Below are 27,340 nucleotides of genomic sequence, written 5' to 3'. Positions count from 1 at the left end.
TTTTTGCTGTTTAAAACAGACAATTAATAACAGCAATGTGTTCATGAACAACCAGTCCGTATTGTCGAAGAGATTGCATACTTTACGGCGTTCTTTGTAAATCTGTGGATTTCATTGGTAAAAACACCTTAACGTAGCAAAAACACACACAATTATGATAATTTTATAGGAGTTGTTTTATTCGTATGCTCATCGATAATGCTTATAGAAACTGTTTTTTATCGTGCTTAGTATGACTTTGTTGTACATTGTCAGGTTTTCCTTTATTTGCTTTTTTGGATCTCTTTTTTTTCTATTTCGCTCAATTAATCTTTGCACACGCTTTACGTTGCAAGTGAGCGTAGCTTTGAACTTTTTTCCCATTTGCCGCCAGATTGGCGCATCGTTCATTCGTCCCTTTGGAAGCAGACAAACTCCCATTTCATAAGATCTTTCTTCTTTCTCCATCTTTCTATCCCCCTCTAATCGATGCGTTCTTTTCTAGTCGCCCAGGATGAGGAAACAGCTTCGGTGGCGCTGTCGGACTCGAACCCGCGCTCCCGTGCCACCTTCGTAGATGACGGCTGCGGCACCAACCTGCCGCCGGACCTGCTGGCCTTCCCGGCCCGCTTCCCCCAGTCGCCCTCGATACAGAGCTCGATGTCGAACATCCACGACGGGCGCATCTACGGTAAATCGCCGCTGGCCAGCCCAATCTACCAGACCGGACCGGGCACCAGCTTGGGCGGCGGTGCGTCCGCCCAGATGCCGGCCGGCTTCCGCACGCTGCAGCATCCGAAGACGGGTCGCACGATAGCGATTGCGGCGGCCCGCTCGAACTCACCGTTCACCCCGGCGCCCCTCATCTATCCACCGGTCGCCCTCAAACACCAGGGGTACGTGACAATCCCGCGCAAACAGCGCACACCCAGCTGGACACCGTCGATGAGCTCGGCGGTGACGGCCGAGCTGCTGCCGGCGGGCAGCGTCGGTCACAGTGGGGCCACCAGTCCCATCTCCCCCATCGACCTGTCGCTCAGCGAGCCGGTGTACGACAATCTTGGTCTGCGGACGACCGCGTCCGGCAACTCGACGCTCAAGCTGAACAAAACGGGCCACCGGGGGTCACCGCTCGGGTCGACGGCGGCCGGCACCGCGCTCACCTCGACACCGATGGCAAAGTACAGCATGAAGGATCGGCCGCTGCCGGCCACACCCGGCGGCCAGACGGCAACGCCCAACAGCTCGCTGCTGGGGCACGGTGGTGGCAACTACGAGGCTATACCGGAGACACTGCCCTACGGTGCGGGACAATCAATGGGGGCCGGTGGTTTGAGCGGGTTCGATCTCGATCAGTCCTCCATCTACGGTCCGGTGGTGGGGACGACCACGAACCGCAGCAAAGTTCCGCCCAGGCCACCGCCCAAGCCGAAGAAGAAGGTGGTCCTCCCGGCAGCGGGTGGCATCGTGACGACCGGGGACGATCAGAGCTCGGCACCGAGCGGCCAGATGGCGACTGCTGGTGGTGACAGTAGCGGCATCAACATCAGCACTACCAACACCAGCACCAGCCCACTGGTGGCCGAAGACTGCGACGACGGTACCGAGGTCTAGTGGGAGCGGCAATCGCTCACCTTCCGCCACGGGACCAACAGACGCGTGCGCACACGGCACTTTTCGTAGGCCTCCTGTTAGTACGGTAGTGCGTGAGTATGAGACCATAATTTAATTCTAGCCCTTAGTATGTCCCACCCACTCGACTGGGTGTGTGCAAGCGACAATGACGTCGGCATACCCTTAACGATCGAATCGAGCGTAGGTCGAATGCACACGGACACGGTGGTCGGGTGGCCCGGATGTATGACGATTATAGGGGTGCAACGCACAGTAAAAACAAAGTAGTTTAGTAAAGAAGTAAGGCGTAAGCGACGAACCGATCCTCTAAAGCAGAATGAAATTAAAAGTTTGCGAAGATCACGAGCAGAAACGAACTTGTAACGGAAATAGCTTTAGCGAGCCATAAACGGTAACGGTGTAGATTTATGGCGAGCTCGTGTTAAGTAAGAGATAGCTAATTTTCGAAAGAACGAAAATCTAAGGTGATTAAAGCACAAGCATATACGTGCATACACAAGCAGTATGTGTGCACAGGTCGCGAGGGGAACCGAAATTATTTCCGAACGACTCGGACTCGTTTAAGGGATAATATTATTTTTCTTACATTTTTTACATTCGCAATTACGTAGCATTACATCCACTCTCATAGTGTATTTAATTTTTAACGAAAGCAATAGTGTAAGTCGAGTGTAACCGTCACGAAGGGGGATCATCGCTTCCGCGATCCTGCTGCAGCTGTGGGTGTGTTGGATTTGGTAGGATTTTTTCTCCGAACCCAACTAGAGTGTAAACCCGGAGTGTGCGTTCCGAGGACACACATACCGATCACGCTTTACCCACGATACCCACAGTGAACATGTTCGTTAGCTTTAGGTTAAGAGCGTTAGATCGTTGGACGGGTACGAACGAACGTTAGGATGAGGATTTCATTGCCGACAAAGCATTTGGAGAGAAAGCAGTTAGAGGCTGTAGTGCAGGTATGTGCAGTGCAGGACGACGGTGTCAATAGACAGAGACGACACCGAGCAAGCAGCAACGCAGCTATAGACAGAGCGTGAGTGTCATATTTTCTTTGTGAGAAATTTTGTTAGCTACCCTCCTTTGTGAAAGCTTCCTCAAGGGCCCTTTGTTTTGGTTAAAAATTTCAATAGAAACAAATGCTCATAATCCAACCGGATGATGATAATTTACCATAACATGTGCGCTGTCCTGTTTGCAATTTTTCTTTCTCCATGAATTGGGCTTCCGCAACACTGCACCGAGCAATGTCCGGAATATCCTTGTTAACTCGTTTCACAACTCGCACCGCTTTGCCCCATCGGTATCCAAAACGGCATGTCACCGTAGCGCTGGGGTCACGTGTCGGTGGATAATTATTACAAATGAGCTGGAATGGAACGACTCATGTTTCACAGTGTCGTTACTTTCATAACACTGTATACGCTCCGGTTTCCGGTGGTTGTTTATTATTCTAACAGCTGCTAACAGCGCCACTAACGAACCATCGTTTTGTGCGCTGCATCGTCCCTGACCGCCTCTCGGCAGGACCGGAATGGTGGCAAAAAACGATACAGACAACAGTAAAACATGAGAACGAGAACCAATTTCGCTTAACCGGCACAGCACGGGTCGAGCTTAATCCGGGCACTGAGTACCTCCTGTCGAACCCCGGGTGAGATGAAAGCAGCTTTTCCTCTTGATTTTAATTACGTGATTACTCGTTGCACTTGAGAAATAGCTACTTTTTTATTATTATTATTCGCTACTTCGTTTATTCTATCCCGTTTTTGTCTCCACACGTTTGCCTGTCCGTCCCGCGGTACAGGGAAGCGTCACGTGGTGTGATAATGTTTTAAATAAATCTTTCTATTACCATCCGCTACCGTTCTTCTCAGACCGGTTTGAGGTCGAGAGCGTGCTGAAGTTGCAAAGAATGAAGAAACATTGATTAAAAAAACGAAACCATTTTGTATGGTTTCGTTCTCGTTTACCCGCTTGTGTCCTTTTTTGTTGTACGCTTCACCCTCTTTCATAACTCTTTTTCACGCTTTCCTTGCTCTGGTTATGTTTCTACTGCTGCTGCTGCTGCTGCTGCTGCTGCTGATACTGTTCAAGAGCTCGTCCTTTGCAGGGTGAAGTATAGAACCACGACACGACGCGGATCCTTACCGTTTTAATTTCCGAAACGAAACACACTAAATAACAGTGCCAATTGACTGAACAAAAACCCGAAGGTGTGGATGAGTTGAAAAAGAGAGAGAGAGAGAGAGAGAGAGAGAGAGGGCGTGAAGAGGAAAAAGAGAAACGAACAGGCAGTTGCGTTAGGGAAACCTCTTCATTATCGAAAGAGAATAATTGCAACAGGTACTATAAAAAAGATGAAAACACAGAAAAATAGGAAAAAAATAAAACAGGCACTAAAGTTAGGGCAAATTTAATTAGGGGGCGGCAACAATTCGCAGCAACAAAGGAGAGAGAGAGAAAAAAAGCTCGCGAGCTTTTCTGTTTTGTTTATTGTGTCGTGTCGAATAGGTATGAACGAAAGACGACGTTTCCGAGGTCGAAAATGTGATGTAATATTGATGTTGTCGCTAAGGAGAAAGCGAACGGATGTTGTTGTAGTAGCGTTTTGTTTGTTTATCGATCGCGATAGTCTGACGATCATTCGAGAAAAAAACACGATTCAATGCTAAATATAGTTTATTATAAAAAAGACCGTAAACCCATCTGAAGGATGAGCGTGGGACGAATATACTGGATGGATTGAACGAACAGTAGTCTGGTGGATCGTTTAGATAGAGCTGTACGATAAGAGACTTAATTGTAATCGAACCGTGTTTAAACGCTTTATCTCTTCTATATTTTACAGCACACTCCAACACTCGTTATATTAAGCAGCGCCTTACCCACACAAGCGGGGAGTGCATTTGTTGCATCCAATCGATTTTGTGTTTAGTATAAAGTGATTGTAATTTTCTTGCCCTTTTTCTTTATTTTTGCATTACCATAAACATCGATTGCATCATCATCAGTCACGTGCCTTTGATCCATTTACTGTACACACTTACACACTCTCATAACAACCCTTGAGAACAGGTGGATATGATTTGTAGATATGTTTTGGGATAGTTTTTAATTTTTGCTATTCTAAGGACCTTATTTAACATCAAACAAGTTAATTGAAGCATCGAAAATTTTCACCTTCATTCACGTCAACATGATGCGTCTTAATTTCATTTAGTAAGCTTCCAGACAAGCATCGGCATGCGCGTGTGTGCGTTAGAGTAAGTGTAGCGCCGTATCATCAATAAAGCGCCGTATGCTGCGGGCGATAATTGAATATAAATCCTTCCGTTTTATTTCATTATGCGTTTATTATTTTATTTTCCATTTCGCCATGCTTTATCACAAGTCCTTTTTTTTGTTTTTTGTTTGAGAAACCATTACTTCGATCCCGGCGGGTATGTATTTCAAAGGTATTAAAATAACCATTGCAGAGAAGCTTTATTTTTATTGGATTTCGTTTGTTTCATGTTCATCCCGTTTCCAATTGTTTCATCGTTTTTTTGCGATTGGTTTACGTTTTCCACGCTCTATTGTGTAGCTATCGGGGTATTTTTATGATTGAATTAAATTTTCACTTTTCCATAGGTGCGAGGTAAACACCGTTAGAGTGTTGTACAAATTGAAGTAGATATATATTTTTAGAAACGCTAACGATCTCCACCTCCTAGCCATAGAATACATTAAACAATGTGGAGGCAATTTTCCTATCACGTTTGTTTTGAACACTAGGCCATTTTTATTATGTTGCTATTTTAATTCCATAATGGATGAAAATCAAAAACATTATATTTTCTAAATTATGCATCCATCTGTTCGTATAGGCTTTGTATGTGCTGTTTCTTCGAACTCAATGTTGTCTACTTTAAACATAAATCCTCGTCTAACTAGCAATGAAGATTTTGTCAAATGTATTCAGTTTCATCCAATTACTGTGTCCAGTTCCATAGAACTGTGCATAAAGTGGACTCAAGACGACTTACAAATAAGCCTTTCAGTTTCTCCTTTTGTGTCAGTGTGCAAAGGCTCCACAAATTCTCGTGAAAGTATCCCTATCGTAGGAAGGGCGTTCATTATAATAATGAATAGCTTGATGCATGCGTCAGAACGACCCCGTACGGGCAGTATAGATAATATGATACACTTTTTTAATTAATTCATACATAACGCACCTCTTGTCCTACCGTAAGACAATCCATGCAGGGAATTTGGACAGCAGCTTTCAGATGTAACTATCACTGCTCCTACCACATGCACACCGAGGGGCTAAGTGCTTCACCTAACTAGCATCAGGGAGAGGAAGTATCGTTGTGAAAGGATGTTCTGTAGAACATTGCGCCTGAAGGTATGCTATGAGGACGTGTTGCTTAACACAGCGATACACAATTGCACAATTCTCACAATTTGTGTGCAAAAAGTTTGGCAAGGGGGGTTGGGTGCTGAGTGGGGGGGGGGGGGTGAGGGAGTAGAGAATGCTTTTGACGAAAAGTAACAAAAAAGCTCGTTAGAAGAGATTTGTTAGCGAAATCGTCGTGTGTTGTAACCTCGTGTACGGGATATCTCGCTTCCGGGAACATTTTAATAACGCACTGTGCCAATGTATGAAATAGTGCGGCATACGTGCTGTATATTTCAGCACCAGAAAAAGCTCTTAATTACACAGACAACTTTCGGTGTTTTTTGGAAGCACTGCAATTGTCATGCATCGTCTGCAAGGTCAGAGCGAGCGATGTAGAGCGTGAAATAAATGTAGCTAAAACACTACGGACAGTAGTAATGATTTTACTACTAACTTTTACATCGATTAAAGTGAATTCTCAACCACCAGGGACAGCCGTGCACAGTCGTTGCTTAACTTTCTTCAGCTTATGGGAAAGAAACCGCTCGTAGTTAATCAATGGCAACCCGTTACCGGACGGAAGTTTTCGCGGCAAAGTGCAAAATCCCCAAACCCTGCCAATCTAGTAGGATCTCACAGTCGAGCCGGTGTCGGTGTCGACGGTGTAACCACTTCCCTAGCAGCATCGTCTCGGTTCTTAATGGAGTTTCGGAGGATAATTCATGGCGTCGGGTTCGGTCGATATTTGTCAAATGCTGTGCTACTTGTCGCTACCTCTGGTGCTACTGCTACACGGCAACAGGCTTTGGCTTCGCGTTATTCGTGCTCCACCCGTGCACAGGTTAATGGCGAACGTGGGAGGGATCACGCGTGCATAAATCACACCGTAACATACCTGCCCGGTAATTAGGCGGGCAAACTTCGTCAACCCCGATAGTCCACCGTAACCCACACACCTTGTGCGGTCTTAATTTAGTGCCAAGCGCCCCCCCGAAACACACGTGCCGAGGTGTGGGTCCGTTTAATTACGCCGACGGTTGGAAGCGATTTTCGTTCGAAAGCAGTGAGTGAAACGGGGAAAGGTTTGGTTAAACTTTTAAACCACTTTTCGGAAGCCCTGAGTCCCCCACTGAAACCCCCCATCGCCGGTTCGGAAAATTCGCAGCGAGTGTCCGAAGATTTAAACCGATCATTCTCGACGAAAGTTCATTAGCAGCAAACGGGGAAGATCGGTTTAACTACCCTGTGTCGCCACCCGATTCTACCCGTCCCAAGGGATGGGGAGGGTTGTGTTGTCCCTTCCTTGCTTGCTTGACAGTACAGGCACGGGAAGCACTCGAGCAAACGCTCCTCGCGTCTGGCGACTGCTTCTGGTTCGTCTGGGAAAGTATCCGCGTGTAGTGTGTCCTTGGTGTTGTTGATCCTTCGAATTACCTTCACTCAGAAGACGGTCCTAATCGCAGATCGCTGCCATTCCGGTCGTCCGATTTTGGGTGAAATTGGAATCCTTCCTTCACGCAACCCACAAGAAATAGGGCGTTAAAATACTGAAAGTATATAAAAAATAAACATTTCCGCCATATTGTACCAACAAACGTGGGCGAGCACGATCCAGGAAGCAATCATAGCGGGAGGACTTTCGGCGGGTAAGGCGTGTAAGAGGAAGCTTTTTTTAAGAATTACACCACTTCACAGCGTTGTAAACTTAAGCGTTTTTTCCCCTAACGCAAGCAAACGCACCAACCCAGGCAGCGTTACGCGCTGGATGGCGCATGTGAACAACGCCAATGGAAACGACCCACGCCAATGGTTAAAAGCTTTTGCACTTGAAATAGTGTGGGCGTGGATGTGAGTGTGAGTGGGTTGGAGATATTTTTCTTAATCGCCACTTACAACCATCCGGCTCACGCGCTCGCCTTGACAAGGCTTTAAAAGCGACAACCAAGCCGTGCCGGGGTAGCTTGTTTGGCTATTTTTAATGCCATCCGCTTCATCGTCATCGTGGTGGTCGTGTAGCACCGCCCGGGATGATGGCATCGTTCAATCGATCGAGATTAGCCCGCCCCAGACGGCACCGGACATGGTGCAGACACGAAGCACGCTCGTCGGTCGATTGGCAGGAAATTTGATACTTATCATTTATCCGACCGGTACAGACCGGAGAGCCGGTATGCGAAAGTTTCCAGCAAAATGTGACACCCAAGCGTACTACCCCATTAGACTTGGGAAGGGCCCGCTAGTACCCAACGCTCGCGGTATAGCTCGCGGTACCGCTACACCAGTCATTAAGGCGAGAACACTCTTCCGCCAGAGCGTTGAGAATGGTTGCTACGAAACGGTCGAGATTGGATCTGCTTTGATCCGTTTAACGGTACGCCAAGTGAAGCGATTTAAGGATAATTGAAGCGATGGCAGATAGTTAGGCTGGGAGTTGGGAGTTGGCACACGGCGAGCAACAAGGCTGCAGAAGGAAAGTTTGGGAGGGAATGGATGCGCTATTTCTGTTTCCGTTATTGTAACGATGCCAGTTTAATTTCTTCATTCCTTGTGGTTGGAGTATTTCGATGGCTGTTTTTAATATTACCTTCTTACGATTCGTAATTGCCATTAGTTTCACCAAAATCTACCAAACCTAAGACTAGCAGATAAAGCATGTACAAGAACCTCCAAATGTATCGCCATCACTAGTTACTAGCTTCACTAAGCACGCTTAAGATAGGTTATTCTGTTAACGTTTTGTTCTAGATTGGTACAAGTAAGGTGTGGCACTGCGATAACATCCCGCGTCCTTTCCAAAAGTCTCCTACTCGTTTGCTCTGCTAGACACCTGCCCGCATTGACACTCCCGCATCTTCACCCATTTTTATGACAGTCCACTCATCCCCAGCGTGATGATCTGTGCCTTTCCGGGCGCTTTTAAACCCCTTAATCGTTTCCGACACGAAAGCGAATTATCGACCGAATATTACCTCCCCATACTCTCGGCATACCATCCTCAGCCGCACGTGTGGAGAGGCGCACGAAATGTAAACACAAAGTCCGCCCTGCCCCTGCCGCAGCAGCAAGCAACAGCAGCAACATCAACAACGAAATAAGCTTTACCATTATCATCATCATCCGAAGCAACAGCGATGGTCGGCTACCTTTAGCTCACAGGGTACATCGCACACGCTAGCGGCCAGCTGTCCCGCTTCCAGTGGGCCGGCTTTTGGGGAAACTTCTCGCACACATATCGGGAGTTTCTGTTTGCCAAACACGCGTCCCCCGTTTGCTTCTTCCATAGCCCCTTCGCGTGAGTCCAAACACCGTCATCCGGTGGGATGGAATAGCGACACGATCACAACCTATACACATACAGTGGCACACACACACCCGAGCATACGGGAAATGGAGAAGGTGGAACAAACCTTGTTCCTTCCCTCTCTGTCCCTGATTCGGTGCCCTTGGAATTCGCTAGAATTCTTCGCTTACCATATGCAGCATTTTGAGGGGAGTGGGGGAGGGAAAGCGTCCACTACTTTGGGGCCCGTGCTTCGGGAAATCCCATTCCGAACCCGAGCTCCCGAACCCAGCATCCAACATAACAGCATGGCGCGCTTTGTGTGATACCGCCCGGTGGGAAGGATGGGAAGGTCCTATGGCACAACGGAGAAACGAGGTGGAAAGTTTCAATTTGATCGCTTGGAAAATTGTCCAACTTTTGGCGGGGGGGGGGGGGTCTTTTCCGCGCCCACCTGTTTCCTTGTGTTCCTCCCCATCGGTCTGCCTTTGGTATGTGTGGAACGCTCACGACATTCATGGCGACATATTTTCACAAACTTTCACCCCCGAAACACCCCACTTTGCGCTCTACTTCCGCCCGGATGGGCAGAAGAAGCATGATGATGATGATGATGGGCATTCATGTGTGTGTGTGTGTGTCTATGAGTGTAGTTTTGCAAACATCCCATTAATATAGTTCGTGTGTCGGCTCGGGCTCGGGCTGCTGGTTTGCTGTCCAAGGATTGCCCAAGGCCAGTATAATACACACACTTATTAGCAAGCGATCTTGTCGAGCATCTGGCAGTTTACTGTGGCAACATTGGTGAAACCAATTTCCACACGAACGCCGTACGTATGTTGAGCGATAGAATCAAAGCCACCGCGCAAACAACTTTTCGCGCAAAAGTTCCAACCCTGCCAGAATACGCAAGCATCGTCAGCAGCAGCAGCAGCAGCAGCAGTTCACGGTAGATGCATTGCACTGAGTAGATTGAGTTACGATTTTGAGAATAGAAAATAAAATGGCACTAAATGTGTGAGCCGTGTTTTATTTTTCCTTGTCAGGGATGCTCATCGAACGGCAGGCTTGTTTTATGTGGAAATTTTAATAAGCGCAGGTGTACAGCAACGACAATGCGCTGTTATGAAGATTCAGCGTAAAAAGTAATGAACAAACCGTAGTGACGAAATTGTTTCCCATTTCTAGGCAGAATGATGAGAGCAAATAAGTTTAACACTGAATTTAAGGATGCATGTGTTTCACTGAAACCCATATGTATAAGGTTTTCCTCAAATTGAAGCATTTCTCTCCTAAAAGTCTCATCAGACCTTGCATGACAATGAACGTGGAATTTTTGTTATTTTGAAACATTTCATTAAATTTTTATCAGAATATGGCTTGGTGCCATGCCACACCAAAAGAACGGATGTTCAATTCCCCACCTATTTAGGTTGTAAAACATTTTGAAATAATGAATTAAACACATTCCCTTGCGATTTCCCGCTGGCATTTATTTTTTCACCGTGAATAAAGCGAGGAATTACAAGAAAAAGCATTTAATTTATCACTTCAAAAAAAATTGTCTAATTGTTGAGGAATTTAATATACTTTATTTTGGTGTAAAATAAGCGAAATTATGATAAAATTTTATTGAAATATATTGGAAAACCCCAAAATTTCACGATCAATTTCAACTGAGGCTCTCACGCGTAGAATTCTCTTCCTGTTTATTCCTCTAACCTTACTAACACTTTAAAGCTTAATTAACAGCGCCTACGAACGATCAATAATGAAAACAATTCAACTAAAAGCATTCATTTAAGTATACTACGGGCCCATTTCCTGCTTCTAACAGCTCCATTCCTTTTGGGCTGTCCCGTTTCGAAATTGTCCCGTTGCCTTATTGAATGCAGAACACCGTTCAACCAATGAACTGGAGGAAATGAAGGAAAGCATTTTCTTACGCAAACTTCCTTTTCATCCCTTGCCGTTCAGTTCAGCGCTCATGTGCTTCATAACCATCTGTTTGCCGATTTCGATTAACGGTCACTTGCGAAAGGAGCATCACGTACGAGATCAGTGCTTCTAATTGACCAGATCACACTCTCACAACCTTGCACTGAGTGTGTGTATGTGTGTGTGTGTGTGTGTGAGTGTGTGTGTGTATATATTGAAAAAGTCACGTTTTTCCATTTTTCGGTAGCCGGAAAACTTCATCCTTCTTCCGTACGTCGTCATGGTTGGCGATTGCTGTGATTGCTCGATCGTATCATGCTCGATGCACTTTCTGCCTCTCTCTCTCTCTCTCACGCACACTGGATTTCTCTTCTCTCTGCGTTCGCTTTCCCAGACTAGATTGCTTCATATCATCTACACCATTTCCTCGAGATTTTGCCGCACAAGGGTGTGTCATTTCCTGTGCCACTTTGTCGCTGCTGGCTGAATGTTGTTGGTGTTTTTCTTTCCGGAATGCAATCGTTAAACTTTCTCCAACTATAGCGAGAAACTGGTGCAAGAAGCAACATAAGTAGTACCCCGAACGAACAAACAAGCAAAAAACATCAAGGAGCAAAAGTCATAACCACTTCACCCCACAGTGTGCCCCACAGTGGGCAGTGGGACGGTGCGGTGCGGAGAGACAGGAAGTTCTTCCTCACCTCACCAGCACCGATACTGCCCCAGCAATGGATGCTGTTTTTTTTGCTTCCTGTGGGTGTGCACACATTTCACAAAAGAGCGTAGTGGGGCCACCACCACCACCACCTCCCCCCGTCTGGTGACAATTGTTCCCGCCCGCCTGCGGAATGCCGTTTGGAGTGGAGCGCATCGTTAATAGCAAGCAGGCGAAAATGCAACGATTCCGAAACAATGGGCTTCGAAAAATAAAGCTTCGTGACGCAGGGTGGAAAGAGACGGGTATAATGTTGCTTGCTTTCTTGGACTTTCCCCAAAAAGACTGGCGATGCGAAGCATGGTGTCTTTGCCCCTGCTCAGAAACTACCACAACAATTGTCTATGTATGTTTGTTGTGGCACGGGCATTATCGTGTGCTTGTGAAATTTTTATCCGCCTCGGACCGTCCACTTGTGTGGTTTTCCTTGTGTTTTTTTTTCTTTATTATAATAAAAACAAAAGCATGCGGCGAGCAGGGTTGGTGAAAGCGACCTCGTGGGAAGCACCTTTTTATATGACTGCGGTGGTCAGCTATGTGCACACACACACACGCGCACACACACACACGCTCACTTGACCCGCAATAATAACTTTGCCTTCGTGCTTATCGTTAAATAGCGGAGATTATGTTGTCCAACTTCACAGTCACTCGAACGGGAAATAAATATTTTTCCGCCTCAGCTCGCTGTTGCCTTGCCGCGGGACGGCTTCTATTGTGTTTGATGCGATTTAATACGAGCAAAGTTTAATTAATGCGCTCAACTGCACTTGTTGAGTGTGGTCGGAGTAAAGCTTTTATTGGGTTTCAACACTGCAGCGCTTCGTTTAATGAAGCACAATGATAATGAAGCCTCTGGAACTTGGAGCCAAAGTTAAAAATTGTTATTTTTTTCGTTAGTTTATCCAATTAATCTCATGTTGTGAAAATCTCATAGGAAATGTTAAACATCGGAATATTTTGGTGGGTTGATGTCATATTTGTATTACCTTATGCTTTAAGATCGCTTGTTAATGATGTGTCTCTCATCGTGCTAGAGCTATGTAGACTGGAGCCCTATAGCTATGCAGATGCAAAATGTCACCTACTTCAGTAGATCCCTACAAACGCCAAACGAAAACGTGTCCAGTTGCATCAAAGTGAACAAACACAAGTTCTACTAGACATTTTTTTAAGCATTTACAGTCAACTCTCTCTTATTTGAGAGGCGATGGGACTGTCGAATAAGAGAGGTTTTCAAATTAAAGAGGTTGAAAGTGAATGAAAGGTCCATACAAACATGAAAGAGAAAGAACATTTAGTATGCAGTCTTAACTGTTGCTATAGGAAACTGCGAACAGAATCGCTAATTTGAGCATACATCTTTCAATAACCATGGCAACACCATACACAAATAAGAGGGATACAGATTTCTGAGGTTTACCAAATTAGAGAGACAAAAATGTACCGGAAATCAAGGGAATGGCAAAATGTTCAAATAAGAGAGGGTTTTCAAATTGGAGAGGTGTCAAATAAGAGAGGGTTCATGGAAGCATTTGAAACTATGTTGCAATTTAAACTTTCTTCCATCAATCATAATATACATTGGAATCATTAGTTTGTGCTACTTTTCGTGCGATGATTTACATTTACACCTATTGAATTGTTATACGATGAGTGTCTCATATTTATTTCATTCTTGCCATCAACTTTAGTTCCTTTTTTATGAATGACTTATTTATTTTCTTACTACCACCGTAATGGAAAATCGGTCGGGAGCGAAACACATTCCCATTTCACACAACCTTCCACCCCCCTTCAAGAACCAGAAAAAGATTCAATCGAATAAAGCTCTCGCGAGCGCTAACGCCCAGCTTCCGCGCGTGTCGATAATCACGCTGTAGTAATGGTAAAATGTAAGATTGATTTTTCACATGGCCCGTGTAAGATCAACCTCATATATTGTAAGTCCGCGTCCGCTGTCTGTCTGTGTGTTCGGCCGCGGGATACGTGCCTTGGGACACTTGGTGCAAAGGGCAAAGCGAGCATGGCGGCTGCGTCACGGTACGATTCGTAAGCAGGATCAGCTTACTTCTTATTCCTCTGCACAGCTTCCTTTTTCGGCTTCCCGTCGTCGACAGGACGCCAGGCTCAAATCCTATCTCGGTAAGCTCAGCTTTCCAGCCTTTCGTGGCGCCCCTTCCAACACTTCTCTGCGCGCACTTCCGCTAAACGGGTAACAGGCAAACAGCAACCCCTTAAGTGGCTTTAGCCCTGCCTTCGCTCTCAACTCCTTCAAGCGAAGCGACACCCTCCGCGGGGAAGCGGAGGCACAAAATGATGTTTCTGTTGTTGTTGTTGTTGTTGTTGTTGTGTCAAAAGTTTTGTGCAGAGTGGCGTGGGCCGTGCAGAAAGGAAAGCCCTGAACATCTTACCAGAACATCCGGTCCCGGTGGGAGGGCTGTTTGAGTACCAGGCGCACACTCACCTCCATCCTCCCATTCCAGTTTGAGTACGTTTGAGTGTGCCGTCGATTGAACATGAAGTCGCTAGAAAATCGGATAAATCAATCAATCGAATAGATTTAGCATGGCGCCAGGCCGGGGTTCACTTTTCCTCCTTGTTCATCCCCCCCCCTCCACCCCTTCTCTCGCTTTAATATCACACCCACCAGCGGGAGTGGGCGAAATGTGTCACATGTATTGAGTGGCTGCTTTCGCTGCCAAATTCACACGAACTTCTTCGGAAAGTTAAGATCGAAACACACACACACACACACACACACACACACACACACACACACACACACACACACACACACACACACACACACACTCACACACACAGCTTGGTGTTTGTGGCGCATGCCGGGAGCTAATAAATCTTCGCTTGTAATGAAGACGACTTGCCGAATACACACGGGACTTGTGGGAGTGTAAGCTTGTCGAACGAATGTATTTCAAGTGAGGGAGAGAGAGAGAGAGAGTTCCTGCCTGTGTGTATGCATGTGTGTGATGGTTGGCGGCTAATAAATTAAATTGTCTCCCGGGCCGGTCACCCCATCTGGTTGGCGTGCCGTGTCGCGTCCCGTGGGAAGGCTTTAGGCGGAAGCGAACATGTTGCATGCCAATCGTCACAAACGGGTGCAGTTTACAATTGCAGTGATACCACCGATTGGGGGGGGGGATTACAATTAGTGGGGCTGTGTTCAGCATAATTAGGGATTGATATTGTTTTCCATTGGGGTTTCGTGGTGAGACCTTCAATTTGGTATTGATGCATTGCTACTTTGCGGGAAGAGTTAAACATCATTATCGCAATTCGTTTATTAATGTTATAATTAAAAATGTTTTGCTAACTTTAATTATAATTATTTGTAATTTTTGGCAATTTCTAAATTTTGTGATTCTTCACACTTATTCCTTTATTCTTCCTTATAATCCTCTCCACAACGATTTGTCAATTAGTTTGGCTTTCTTTACAACATAATCATGTTTCATGCCTGTCTCTCTCTCTTTCTCCGTCACTCCAGCACTGTTGAGCCCTCTCTGTACCGCCCCATGAACAACTCATATTACATCAGCAAACGGCTTCACAAACAAGGCAAAAGAAAAAAAAACCCAAACATAGATAAAACAGCTCCTTACGATGGCTGTTTTGCCGAGCGGTGCCGAGCATGGATACGTTCGTGACACGTGCAACCTCTCCGGGCTACGGCACACGTCGCCTTGCCACCACCGCTAACCAAACAATTACATAAACAATGTTATTGTCGAAGCGCCTGTCGCTGTACTTTTCGCTTGAGGGAGGCAGGGAGGTAAAATTCCTGGCGCACCGAGCAGCCCTTTCCCCCTGCTGCTGCTGCTCCTGGACGGGCAAAATCTCAGACAGGCGTTACGAAACACTCCAACCCAGCCAATAATGTACGCCCCGTTGCAAGGGGGACCTGCTCACCCACGTATATTGTGCTTGTCAATGTGACTCTTCCCTCTCCCCCCCCCTCCCCTCCGACCCATCCTGCACGCTTGCCCCCGCAGGCGATGGCTTCCAAAAGTGGCCAAATAAATTTGAATCAATTTCCATTCGAAATGTAATTACTCCGCAACAAACCTTGTTTCGGATTTCCCGCCGGGTATTGTGGGTGGCGTTCCAGCATTCGCTCTTCTTTTTTTTTTTTTTTTAGAAGCCAGAGCATTCCCTGTAACGGAACTGAATTTGTCGAAAATATTTGAATAATTTCCCAACCCACGAGTACACGCACGATGGCCGGCGGTGGTGCAAAACCACCGACAATGGCAATTTCCAGCCGACAAACATCTGACACTGTGGATTCCGCACTCGATTGAAACGCAGGCCCATCCGTGGCAGGTGATTTTTATTGCCTTGCTTGCTTGCTTGCTTGCCTCTGTCGCGTGTGTTTGTGTGATAAGAAACCCGACAAACGGTTTAACAGCGCACGGCGGAACGTCTCATTCGGTGGGAAATTAAATTATGTCTTGTCGCGATTAATGGAACCGGTGTGTGATGGGACAGCATGGGAGACTGCAACGTCGGAGTCAATTTTACGGAAGGAAAGCCTCGTGTACCTTCAGTCAAACACACACAGACACTCATCGGAGGGCTCTAATTCCATTGCTGCCACCGTTTGCAAAATCGACCGAGTTTAATTGAGTTCGATGGGCGGTGAGGTAGCTGCAGCTCGCCAGCGTGTCATGCCAGCGTGTCATGAGATTCAATCGCAGACAGTGCACGACTTGCGTATATCACTGGTGTAAACTGTGTCGCTGCGGGCTCGGGACTACGCCAGCCGAGACGAGACAGTCGATCCAATTCAATTCCCGTCACTCGCTGACTGATGCACATTTTATTTCTATTAAGCAGTACCACCGTCCCGGCTTGTCGCTGCTTTGCGCAGTTGGTTCGCTGGATTGGATTGATTGATGCGGGCGCCGGATACAGCGGTTGAAACCGGGGATAGGTCCCGGTAGAAAGCGACTCCAAGAGTACAAGCGTGAAAAAACGGTGAAACGAGCCGCACTGAGTGTTATCCGTTGCGACTAATCCGCACGGTTGACCTTTCGACTTTTCACTTCCACGAGGATGAATTTGATTTACCATTTGGGGTGTGTCTGAATAGCATGATGGTATTACAGAGTTGTTCAGGGGTTTATACTGATACTTTGGTGCTCACTTTCTGGACTACTTGGTATGGGAAGTGTGATCATTTTTGGGACGTCAGTGATAAAGCTGTCACTGCGTAAGGAGACTGATTGTGAGCGTGATGGCATGCTTATTGGAATGCGTCATTTCGGAATTGTAATGCATCGTTCGGATTTTAGAAGAATTTTGAAGATTTAAAAAAAAAATCCATATTTATAATATTATTCCATATTAATCTGGCGGCGGCTGGCCGAAGCATTGTGCCAAACAATTTGGAACCGTTGAAGAAAGTATGCAGTTTTTCTAAGTTTTTTACTTTAACTAGACTGGAAAAGGTTTGTAAATGATGGATAAATATGTTGTGTAAAGGCCGGGCTACATTGATCGTACCTCGTGGTGTATTTTTGATTTTCACTAGCGCATCTGGCGGCGACTGCTGCAAGCTTTTTTTTTTTTTTGGTCATCGAGGGAATGGTCGTGCCGGATCTCAAAATTAAGTAGTTTTTACATCGTTTTCGATTGCAAAACTGGATGCAATGCGTGCAAAACATGTGTATCTGCGTTTTACAAAACTTTTCTACTCCGATTTAAGTAAAAAACATGGAAAAATAACATATTTTCTGAAGCGGCTACAAATTGTTTGGCAAAATGCTTCGGTCAGCCGCCGCCAGATGCGCTAGTGAAAATCGAAATTACACTAGCGAGTACGATCAATATAGCCCAGCCTTAACAAACAGCTGCCAGTAAAGTATGTCACACTGATCTTGTGTTTTTAAATACAATATCAAGCAACCTGTCTTTAGCAAAGAGTTGCTCTTGCCAATCAAACAGTTTAGATTGCTCGGCACGGACACCGATTTCCTCTCCAAAGCTGAAAGCAACGTATTTAATGATAGATTTACCACGCAGCGTATAGGCAAAGCTAATGTTAGACCTTTTCACCGAAACATGGCAGCCGCATCATCCACCAACCAAATACACGATCAAACTTCCGTTTACCGAAGGTAGAATAACTCAAAACAGGCTTCCAAAGTCTGCCCCTTTCAAGAAACTTCTAATTAGATCATCTACCAGAACAGTCGTCGGGCTGGTGCTTTGGGAAGCAGTCGACATTCCCCAACCCCAACCCTCAAGGGGCAAGTGTTAAGTAGAACGAGAAGGTGTAAAAGTTTATCGTTTACTTTTGCTGCGTGACGGTTTATACATGTGCGTGTGTGTGTATATAAATTTACCTCCGCACATTTTATTCGCGTTATTTGCTCTCCTCTCACTTCGGGGACAACACAACCTGCCCCGAAAAGGGTGTATCCTTTCAACCGAACGGGTGTGTTAATTTTCCCACCGATCATTTCGCTCCGCTGCTAATCGGGCGAAGAGGTACATCCAGCACCAGGGAGGATGTGATTTTAGGGCAGGTCCGATTTGGCCCGAACCTGAAAACCCCTAACCGATCCGGCCGGCACGAACGGAATGGTGTGGTGTGCAAAACTTAAGAAACTACTGCCGTGCCCTGTCCCTTTACCCTGTGTCTGGTGTCGGTGCTTGTTAGCTGGTTTGGCAGGCATACTTGAGATTTTGATCCAAACCCCTGGCACGTGTAAAGGGTAGCTTGCCTCCGCTCCGCAAGGGCGACCGTCGGTCAATATCGTGCATGGGATATGAAATATGATGCTTCCCCGCTCCTAGTGTTAACGTCGCACCATCGCCCGTTAACGTCTTGAAAACAATGAAGCCACACACACACACACACACACACACACGCATACATAGGGTCAGGTGTGTAAGCGCTCCAAAGTTCACTGATCCAATCCTTACTTGCCAACGTTCTCACTTTTCCTGCGACAAGTGCCATCGTGACGCGACTATGGCCCTGACACAGGCGGCAAGTCAGGGACGGATAAAACTTTTCCCGGTAGCAAGAGACGAACCCCCGTTTTGTTTTTGCCTGGTATGCTCCACCAATGTATGCGCCCGTTGGGGATGGGATGGGTGTGGTGTGATTCCGGCGACGAGACGGCCGGTCCCGATAACGTGCTATCGCGATGAGCTCGAACGAGAAAGTTCCACCCCTAATTGGGCAACTTTTTGTTCCCTCTTTGTGTGTGTTCAAGGGGAATGGTAGTAGGGTTTGAAGCTCAAATACTTCACAACATGAGGACAAGGGCAAAACTGTACGTCCGGTAAATCCTGCCTACGTTACGTGTTAGTGTGTGTGTGTGTGATGTTTGCAAAGGGCAGTCGTGCGGAAATGCGAGCAAGGGCAGTAAGCTTACTGCAAAAGTTTCGAGAAAGCTTCTAGAACTAGAATTGAAATTATTACTAAAGCATTTTTAACTCGTTAAAAACCAGCTTTAAACATAACCCGAGCCCGGTTGCTTCCACCAGCTCACCCAATAGCCTACCATCAGCGCAGTGCAGCTGTAACGACCGGCTGCAGGACGACGCCAGGATCGCCCACGGGTCATCCTTAATTATCCGAGTGGCGCCACCTTGTTATGATGCCCGATGTCTGTTGTCGCCGGATCCCTCGGGGTCACCGGGGTTGCCGGCTGATGCCCTTCCCTTCCGGAACTGCCGTTCGTCTCGTGTCCTTCTTTTATTCTTTCATCGTTTGCACACTACCCTTACCCCCGAGGAGAAGGCAACGGGAGACGCATGTGAGCTTTCCAGCCTCTACGCTGTGTCCTCCAGCACACCGTGTTCGCTTAATGTGTCACCGAGAATGAGCCGAAAGCTTCCAGCTGTGCCCGGGACATGCTTTCTCCCCGGGTCTGTCTGTATAATGACATTGTTTTCTTCTACCCAGCCTCTAACGTATAGAGAAGCAGTGATGCCGTGCCCCATCTAACTGAGAGCAGATAAACAATTGCGCAAAGAAAAAAAAACACACACATATATAAAAGCAGTGAGACGTTCTTGTTCCGGCAGCAAAGAAAAACTTTTACTGCCAAACTTTTCACACTACACAAGTGTTTTGAGCCACACAGCTACGCTTCAGTTTCTTTTTGTTTGTACCTCGCGTTTGTGCTGCTGCACTTAACACTACTTTACGACAGGCGAAGCATGAAGGTACAGTGCCGGACTGTTTGTTCTGCATTTTATTACTCGAGACGCGCATCAGCCGCACATCGCATATATTGGTGCGCACGAAATTGTTCTCTTCTCGTGGTGGAAATGCCATTTCTTTGCCAGTGTTTTGCTTTATCTTCTTTAAAACACACAAAATTTGCCATCCAGAGCTGCTGGCCAGCTGGTTTAATTCTGTGTGACACGTGATCGTTACGCTCCGTAGTCACTCTCTCTCTCTCTCTCTCTCTCTCTCTCTCTCTCTCTCTCTCTTCCTCTCTCTCTCTCTCTTTCTCTCTCTCTTTTTCTTTCTCGTTAGCTGTGGTAAAGTGGGAGCAGCACGCCCGTTGGGTTGAATTTCCTTTCCCTGCTGAGTGCACTCTGTTGTCACCGCTCATTAATGTTTTGCCGCTGACCATACCGACCCCACAGGCGATCGCAAGCAAACTTCATTAAATATGAAGCGCTTCACAGTACTGGATGCAGTATGCTGTACTGCGGGCTGGTTGTACAAGACGGTTCCGTGTTTATTCGCTCTGTATCTCATGTTGCACTTTGTCCCCAATAGGAAACCACATTTCAGATCAAATTAACATGAACAAACACTCGGACCACATTTCAAATATCAAAATGCAAATTAATGTGTGTGTGTTTTTTTTTCCTTCTCTTCACTTCATCATCTCATGTGTCTGCTAAAGAGAGTTCCGACACTTTAGTGACGGTAGTATTTTTTAGCAGACAATATAAAATTACACCACTATTCAGACGTGTTCAAATGCGCTACACATCACTCTTCATGACACTTGCCACACATTGAATAAATGTCCACGCCGGAGTTATGTATTGTGAAGCAAATCTGCATCTCTTGCTGCGGGCAGGAGCGCCACGACGAATGGTATGCAGACGAAGCGAGGATTTTAATTTGTTTAGCCAGTGGTAACTCTTGGCCCCTGTCCCTTGCTCTCTACGCATCCGGCTCCGGCAGTCCTGTGTAGCGGATCCAACATTGCCAAACCTCCAGCTTCCAAGCCGGCTTCGAAAACGCGAGGAGGCGTGTGTTGTCGACCACGGGGAGCTCAACCCAGAGCGATGAGCGCGTATACGTGCGCGGTGGCTGTTTGTGTTTGTGTATCACACTGTTTCCCGAAACTTGCCCATAATTTGCATCTCCTTTTAAGATAATGAAACCGGTTTCTGGTGCGGATAATTCTATTATTTATTCAGCGGAAAACCCCAACCACTCGTGTTCCCTGTCCCCAAGGAGGATGAGAGCGCGAGTGGCATCGCGACACAAGCAAAGAAAACCCCTCGTCGCTAGCACACACACACACGCCCCTCCCGACGTGGATAAACAAACCGCGGCAAAGGTTCCATAAAATGCCAACATTCTTTTGCCATAAACTTCGCCCCGGCCCTGCTCCACCTGCCACCGGGAAAACCTTCCTAAGTGTGCTGCCTTGCTGCCTGCGGTTGGTGCTGTGTCACGCTCGGTACAGTGAAAAGTTTTATAATCACCAACCAAACATTTTCCGGTGCGCGGGAAATGGAAATTAGCGTGGCTGGGAAGGAAGAAGGGATACCATTTTTGGGGTCACGGATATTGCCGATTGCAAAAAAAAACCCCTTCCGACGTAGCGAAGGCGCGCTTATGTGTACGGAGGTGCGTGCAGTTGTTTGGGGTTAAATTGTGTCAATGGGTGGTTCGCTTTGGGAATTCTTTTCTCCTTTCCGGGAACACGAGCGCCCCGTCCCGAAACCCAGCGGAAAAACGATTAATGGAAGCATCAAGTGCTTGCGATGAGCGGCACTCAAGTCGAGTTGCGAACTAATTCCTAAAATCGCTTTCCAACCCTTCAATTTGGCAATCCTTTTAAGCGTTGCTGCGCCCCGGCCTTATGAATTAGCATCGCTGGATAGAATATTCATCCCGGTAATGCCCTTTCCAATTCAAAGGATAATCCTTCTGGGAGTCAGAACACCCAAACATCCATTTATTGCGTTACTATAGAAGCATTTCTGATTATTTAGGCTCTGTCAGAAATGGGTTAAAAAATAATCTGCTCATTATTACTCACCAGCAAGTTAGCGAAATGAAATAAAACGTGTAAACGCGTTCGATTGCGTACAGTCTCTTACAGGCGTGACAGCTCTCTCGAAACACTCTTCGGGTTCGTTCATCCCGCGGCGTTGTAAACGGTAGGCGATGTTACTGTAGCACCTAGCAACGAACAAGCGCACACGTGTAGCGTGTGCCGTACAGAGATCGTACGAATGTTTCTTGTTTGTTTGTTTAGATTTTATTTCCCTGTCAAACTGAGTGCCTTTGTACAAGATTACTGAAACACAAACACATAGCAAAGAGGTGAACGAAAATTTGGAAGTAAACTACTTTAAATCAAACTTAGCCCCTACAAAGCCCTCTACAAGTAATCAATGAACGGAGCAAAGGAAAGATGGAACAGCAAAGCAACGATTAGCGAAAATATAATAAAGCCAATCGGCACGGAGATGTTGTAACTGGATTGCGCTGTTTCAATCGGTCTACCTGTACATAACACTAATCCTTAGAGTGCATAATCGAAAGGAAGCATAAAGTCTGTCGAAAATGAAAATGAAAAAAAAGAAAACCAACACACGAAACTAAGCGAATGCCACCGAAGGTTTGTAGCCGTGTAATGATAACCTTTTTTTTCTGTTGTTGGCCTAGCCACTCATCGCAACGCAAAGGAGGACGAGCAGGAAGTGTTAAGAAATTGAACAAAATAGGCTCTACAGAACAAAAAAAACGATTATTTATATAGCTGTACATTTATGAACATTAATGTAGGCGTAGCGACATACAACCGATAAAACTTTTGCAGCGTTCATACCCATCATCTCCCTCACCTATAGTCGTTTTTTCCTTGCTTGGTCAATTCAAAAGACTTATAAAGGGAAATTAAAGAGCCCAAAAAAAACAACACTACAACCTTATAGCAGGTCGTGTGTATTGAATTGTAAAACCGAAATGAAACCCTTTGTGAAACTAGTGAAACAGTAACGAAGGAAGAGAGAAAGGGGCAAAAGAGACAAACAAACGGTATGGGGTGGTACAGCTTTGCATAAAGGGGGGAAATAATGTGCAAAATGTAAATTATGCGCTCCAAAGCAGTACTGAACAGGATGCGCCAGGAGCAAATGATAAGTGATGTAAAGCAAAACCAAAATACGAAGCAAATGAAAAATGCAAAAAAAAATAAAGAAAACAAAAACAAAATGGAACAATCTACTAACAAGTGGTGGTGCGTTTAGATGTACTAATATGATGGACCATGGATATGCAGCCACGTTGCAAATTATGCAGGTAAGTGAGGTAACAGTGTACAGTGCGTAACGTAAAAATCGTTACGAATTGTTTGTAATGCATATAAGAAAAGCAAAAAAAAGAACAAAACAGTACTTCTAGTGAATATCACCACATGAATACATTTTCTCAATTGTTTCGTATATTATTATTTTTTCTTTATACAGGGTTTCCCTCGATTTTTTGGTTGGTTCCCGTAATTTGCTCGACTCGTCTCACGATTTATTCATCGTTTCCCACAGATTGTTAGTTCGTTCTTACGATTTTTTGGTATCGTCCCATTGGACATCAATTACAGCTGAACTAATAAATTCTGGAAAAAGGGCTATAAGTCGTGGGAGCACACCAAATAAATAAAGGAAGCAACTAAAAATGTTCGAGGAACAACCAGAAAACCTTGAGCAACCCTGTTGTATAAATAAAAAAAACAAAGGACGATATTGGTTCGGTTAGGTCTGTGAAAACTTACAAAAATCATATGTTTGTGTATATTTATGGTCAATTTGATGACGCGTTCTATTTCACCATTTTTTTTTTTGCTCTTCAATTATTCAAATATTAATTTTGTTTAGTTCCGGCTTCTCAGTACTACATTCGTCCAAAATCTTATGAATCGCCAGTTTCGAATTCAAATAACTTCGGCTCTTTTTGTGAGGTTGAGTATTTTTATGTATCTTTTATTTGCAGACACATATTATTGTACATAAACTATACACAAAGAAACCTCAAAATAATCGATTTGCGTAATGCACCGTTACAATCCATTACAATGTTATTGATGCAAAATAATAACCGCTTTTACAAAACAAATGCAAAAATGCTGTCTGCTGCTTATCGAGCAATAAGCGTCCGCAATTGTTTCCCCCTCGATAAACCATCGCCCGGCAGAGCATAAGGGACAATAGAGCATAACAGTGATGCTGGAAAGCTAGTAAGCTTCTTTGCAACGCGCTATCTTATGCACAGTGCAACAGTGCCCCGGGACCGATACTCATTATAATCGGATTTACTCACATAATTTCGCCTTTGCAATCGGTCGCCCCACCGGTGGAACGGAAAATCCCGACGCCTTAGCTAGCAACACACGGGAGAATCGGCTGTGTCCTTCGATATCCGAATCGCTTTTCTCGATTGGTTTCCGCGCTGCCGGGTACCGGGTGCACCGCCTGCCCTCTCGTGTTGTCGGTGTGTTGCCAAAATTGAAATCATCCTCACTTTAATTGTTTTCATTGTTTCCAGCTGCAAGCTGGTAGACTTTCACGCCACTGCAACCGTTTCTTAATCTTATCGTCTGCTGTGCAGAAGTTTCCCCCCTGCTCTTCCATGGACGCAACCCAAGAAGATGCCGAACTGACGGGCCACTTGTTTCTCGTAGCTCTGCGTTGCCAGAAAGTCAAATCCCAAGGGTTTACTCTATCAGCTAGCTGGCAGAGCACTGGAAAGTCCTTCCGTTCGGTGGGGCTTGTGATTAGCCGGATCGGCTCGCATCAACTATTCCAGGGCGGGCGGAGTTTCGAAGAATTCGGTGTACAGTGTGCCACACTCGGGGCAACGGGTGGCAAACTTTTTGCCATGCGGTCATGCGCCGGCTTTACCGGGCAATAGTCACTCTAGCCCTCCTCATCCCTTCCTTTGATTGTTCCGGCTGTATGTCGGTAAAGCACTGCAGCTACGACAAACGAGTCGGAAACTTACAATGCAGCCACCCTAAGTGCGTCCCTCTGTTTTGTTAGTGAAACAAGCTTTCTCGACAAACGAGCACTGCTGCTGCACTGTTGTTTGCCATGAAAGGGTGGAACGATTGAACGACCAGAAAGGAGGGAAGGGAAGAAGTCAGCTCGTTTACTTTCCCTCGTTACTGTTGATCTTGGATTTTTGTCGGATTAGGGATTTCTTCTGCACGGGTTTGGGCAAGTTTTGGAACAGTCTCCCAGGAGAGGGCTGCCCGCTGTTGGCTGTTGCTTTTGCATACCGGCGCTCGTTCCGGGCTCGCACTGTCAAACAAGTGCATCTAACTTGCAGCCACATAACAGCCGGCGGTGCCACGTTGGCTATCGACGGCAGCACTTTGAAACACGTTCAAGTGGAATAATTGTGCCGACAGGCGTAGGAAACTTTGGCGATTTTTGTTTGGTTTGTTAATAATACAGAAATTTTCTGTGCTATAAAGGTACCATGAGCTACAGTTACAGGGTTTAAAAACGTATTTGAAAAATATAGTTAGTTAGATAAGTTGGGTTGTTTTTGTAATGATTCATTCAAATCTTTAGCTGTTGTATTGAGCCGTTTAAATTCAGCGTTGAATAGTTGTGAAATGAAAGGTGAAATATTAAGGAACAGTATAAAAGGTTACACATGAGTTAATGCTTTTAATTATGGAATTAGATGAATGGAAAACATTTTATTCACAACTCATAAAACCCAGCGCCGGGGATTAAACTTCCTGCACAACTATTCACAATTACTGCAAGACGCGAACAGTGTGGGTCAAAATCTAATTAAAGTTTGAATGAGTTGGCAGCAATAAATTTGCCAGCAGCACAAAGTTTTCTGGGAAAAAAATCACAAAAAAAGTATTTTCAATTAAATCAAGCCTAAAAGATAATTCACTGTCCAGCCCGCAAAAAAAATGCAAGGGTGAAAATTGCATAAACGGTTGAATTTATTGTTAGAGCTACGCGTTTTGATAAAATTATTTCCAGCATACACTACCACTAAAATTAGCTGTAATCAGTGGGTTCAGTCTGTGATGAATTATTAATGTCTTTGAACATATTTCTTTTAACAATAAGGGCTATTTACTATAAAAGTTTTTCTTGCTGTTTTGTTCGCGCATGAAAAGCTAATTGTATGTTCTCTCATTTAGCCCTTGCATTGGGAATGATATACATGTATAGAATCAGCTATTAACCAGTCAGGCCAGATTTTGTTTTCTAAACATTTGTCTAATGAAAAGAGGCCCTTCTGGTCGGAGCCTTTGTAATGTTTAATCTACGGAGAGTAATGGATGTTTTTTTTTGTAATGACATGTCTGGTAGATTGTGTTCAGATGACTCCATCGCCGTTTAAGCTCAGCGAAGAAGGCGAGACATTTTAGTGATTTTTAAGCTTCTATGCCTTTGCTAGCAGTAGCTTCTTAGACCTAAACCTTTATTACCATTGAAGATGTTCTTCTTTTAAAAAAAACAACAAGCAATGTAAAAATAAACGGTTAGAAGTGAATAAAACAGTAGTGAACAGGCTAGCTCCTCAATTGCTCTTGTGCGAAACGTGAGCAAACTAACAGCATAGTAAACTCACAAAGATGCCTTGCACGGTTGCACAAATATTAAACAAAAAAGCGATCCCAAAATCCCTGGTGCACAATCCCGTGGGAAGCAAACGCGTTTCCATCCAATTATGCCACGAATAACGCCCGAAAACGACGCTTTAGAACAGCTCCAGTGATAGCTTTCAATTAATTCAAATTACACTCTCCATCCATAGTGGCGATCCCGGCTACTGCGATCCCTATCCAAAATTCATGTCCGATGAGGGAAAATTCCCCACCTCCCCCTCTCACCCCTGCTAGCCAATTTTCCCAACCACGTCGGGGATATAATCGTGACCGTAGATAACACTTTGCCCAATCCGAACCCCTTTTTCGCAAGCGTTTCAGATTCAAGTGCCGCTGTCGCTGTTCTCGCTTGCGCTTTCTTTTGCAGTTTAAAATCTTCCCGAAAAAAGGCTATTTTTCTGGGGTTTCTTTTTTTTTGTTTGCTGCGTCTCGGTCTGTCTACTAATCGTGGCCGCAAGGAGTGAACCTTCACGGGGAATGGTCGTTTAGGAAGCTTAGCCTTTTTTGCTGCTGCTTTTACCTGC

The 27,340-nt window shown here is 45.5% G+C and overlaps 1 protein-coding gene across 13 annotated transcripts in view; it reads left to right on the top strand.

Moving 5' to 3' along the window:
• LOC121590762 overlaps positions 1 to 12,389 on the top strand; it is a 142,062-nt gene extending 129,673 nt beyond the window's left edge. For all 13 annotated transcript variants that reach the window (XM_041910720.1, XM_041910724.1, XM_041910723.1 and 10 more), the window contains one exon: positions 485 to 12,389. In XM_041910720.1, the coding sequence (XP_041766654.1) occupies positions 485 to 1,593 (1,109 nt within the window). In that variant the 3' untranslated portion in view covers positions 1,594 to 12,389. The remainder of the gene's footprint in view (positions 1 to 484) is intronic.
• The last annotated feature ends 14,951 nt before the right edge of the window (positions 12,390 to 27,340 follow it).

The sequence above is a fragment of the Anopheles merus genome, chromosome 2R, assembly GCF_017562075.2.
Source record: "Anopheles merus strain MAF chromosome 2R, AmerM5.1, whole genome shotgun sequence".
In the NCBI taxonomy this organism is placed as follows: domain Eukaryota; kingdom Metazoa; phylum Arthropoda; class Insecta; order Diptera; family Culicidae; genus Anopheles; species Anopheles merus.
The sequence above is the reverse complement of the archived record's forward strand: the minus strand, read 5'-3'. Positions and strand labels throughout refer to the sequence as shown.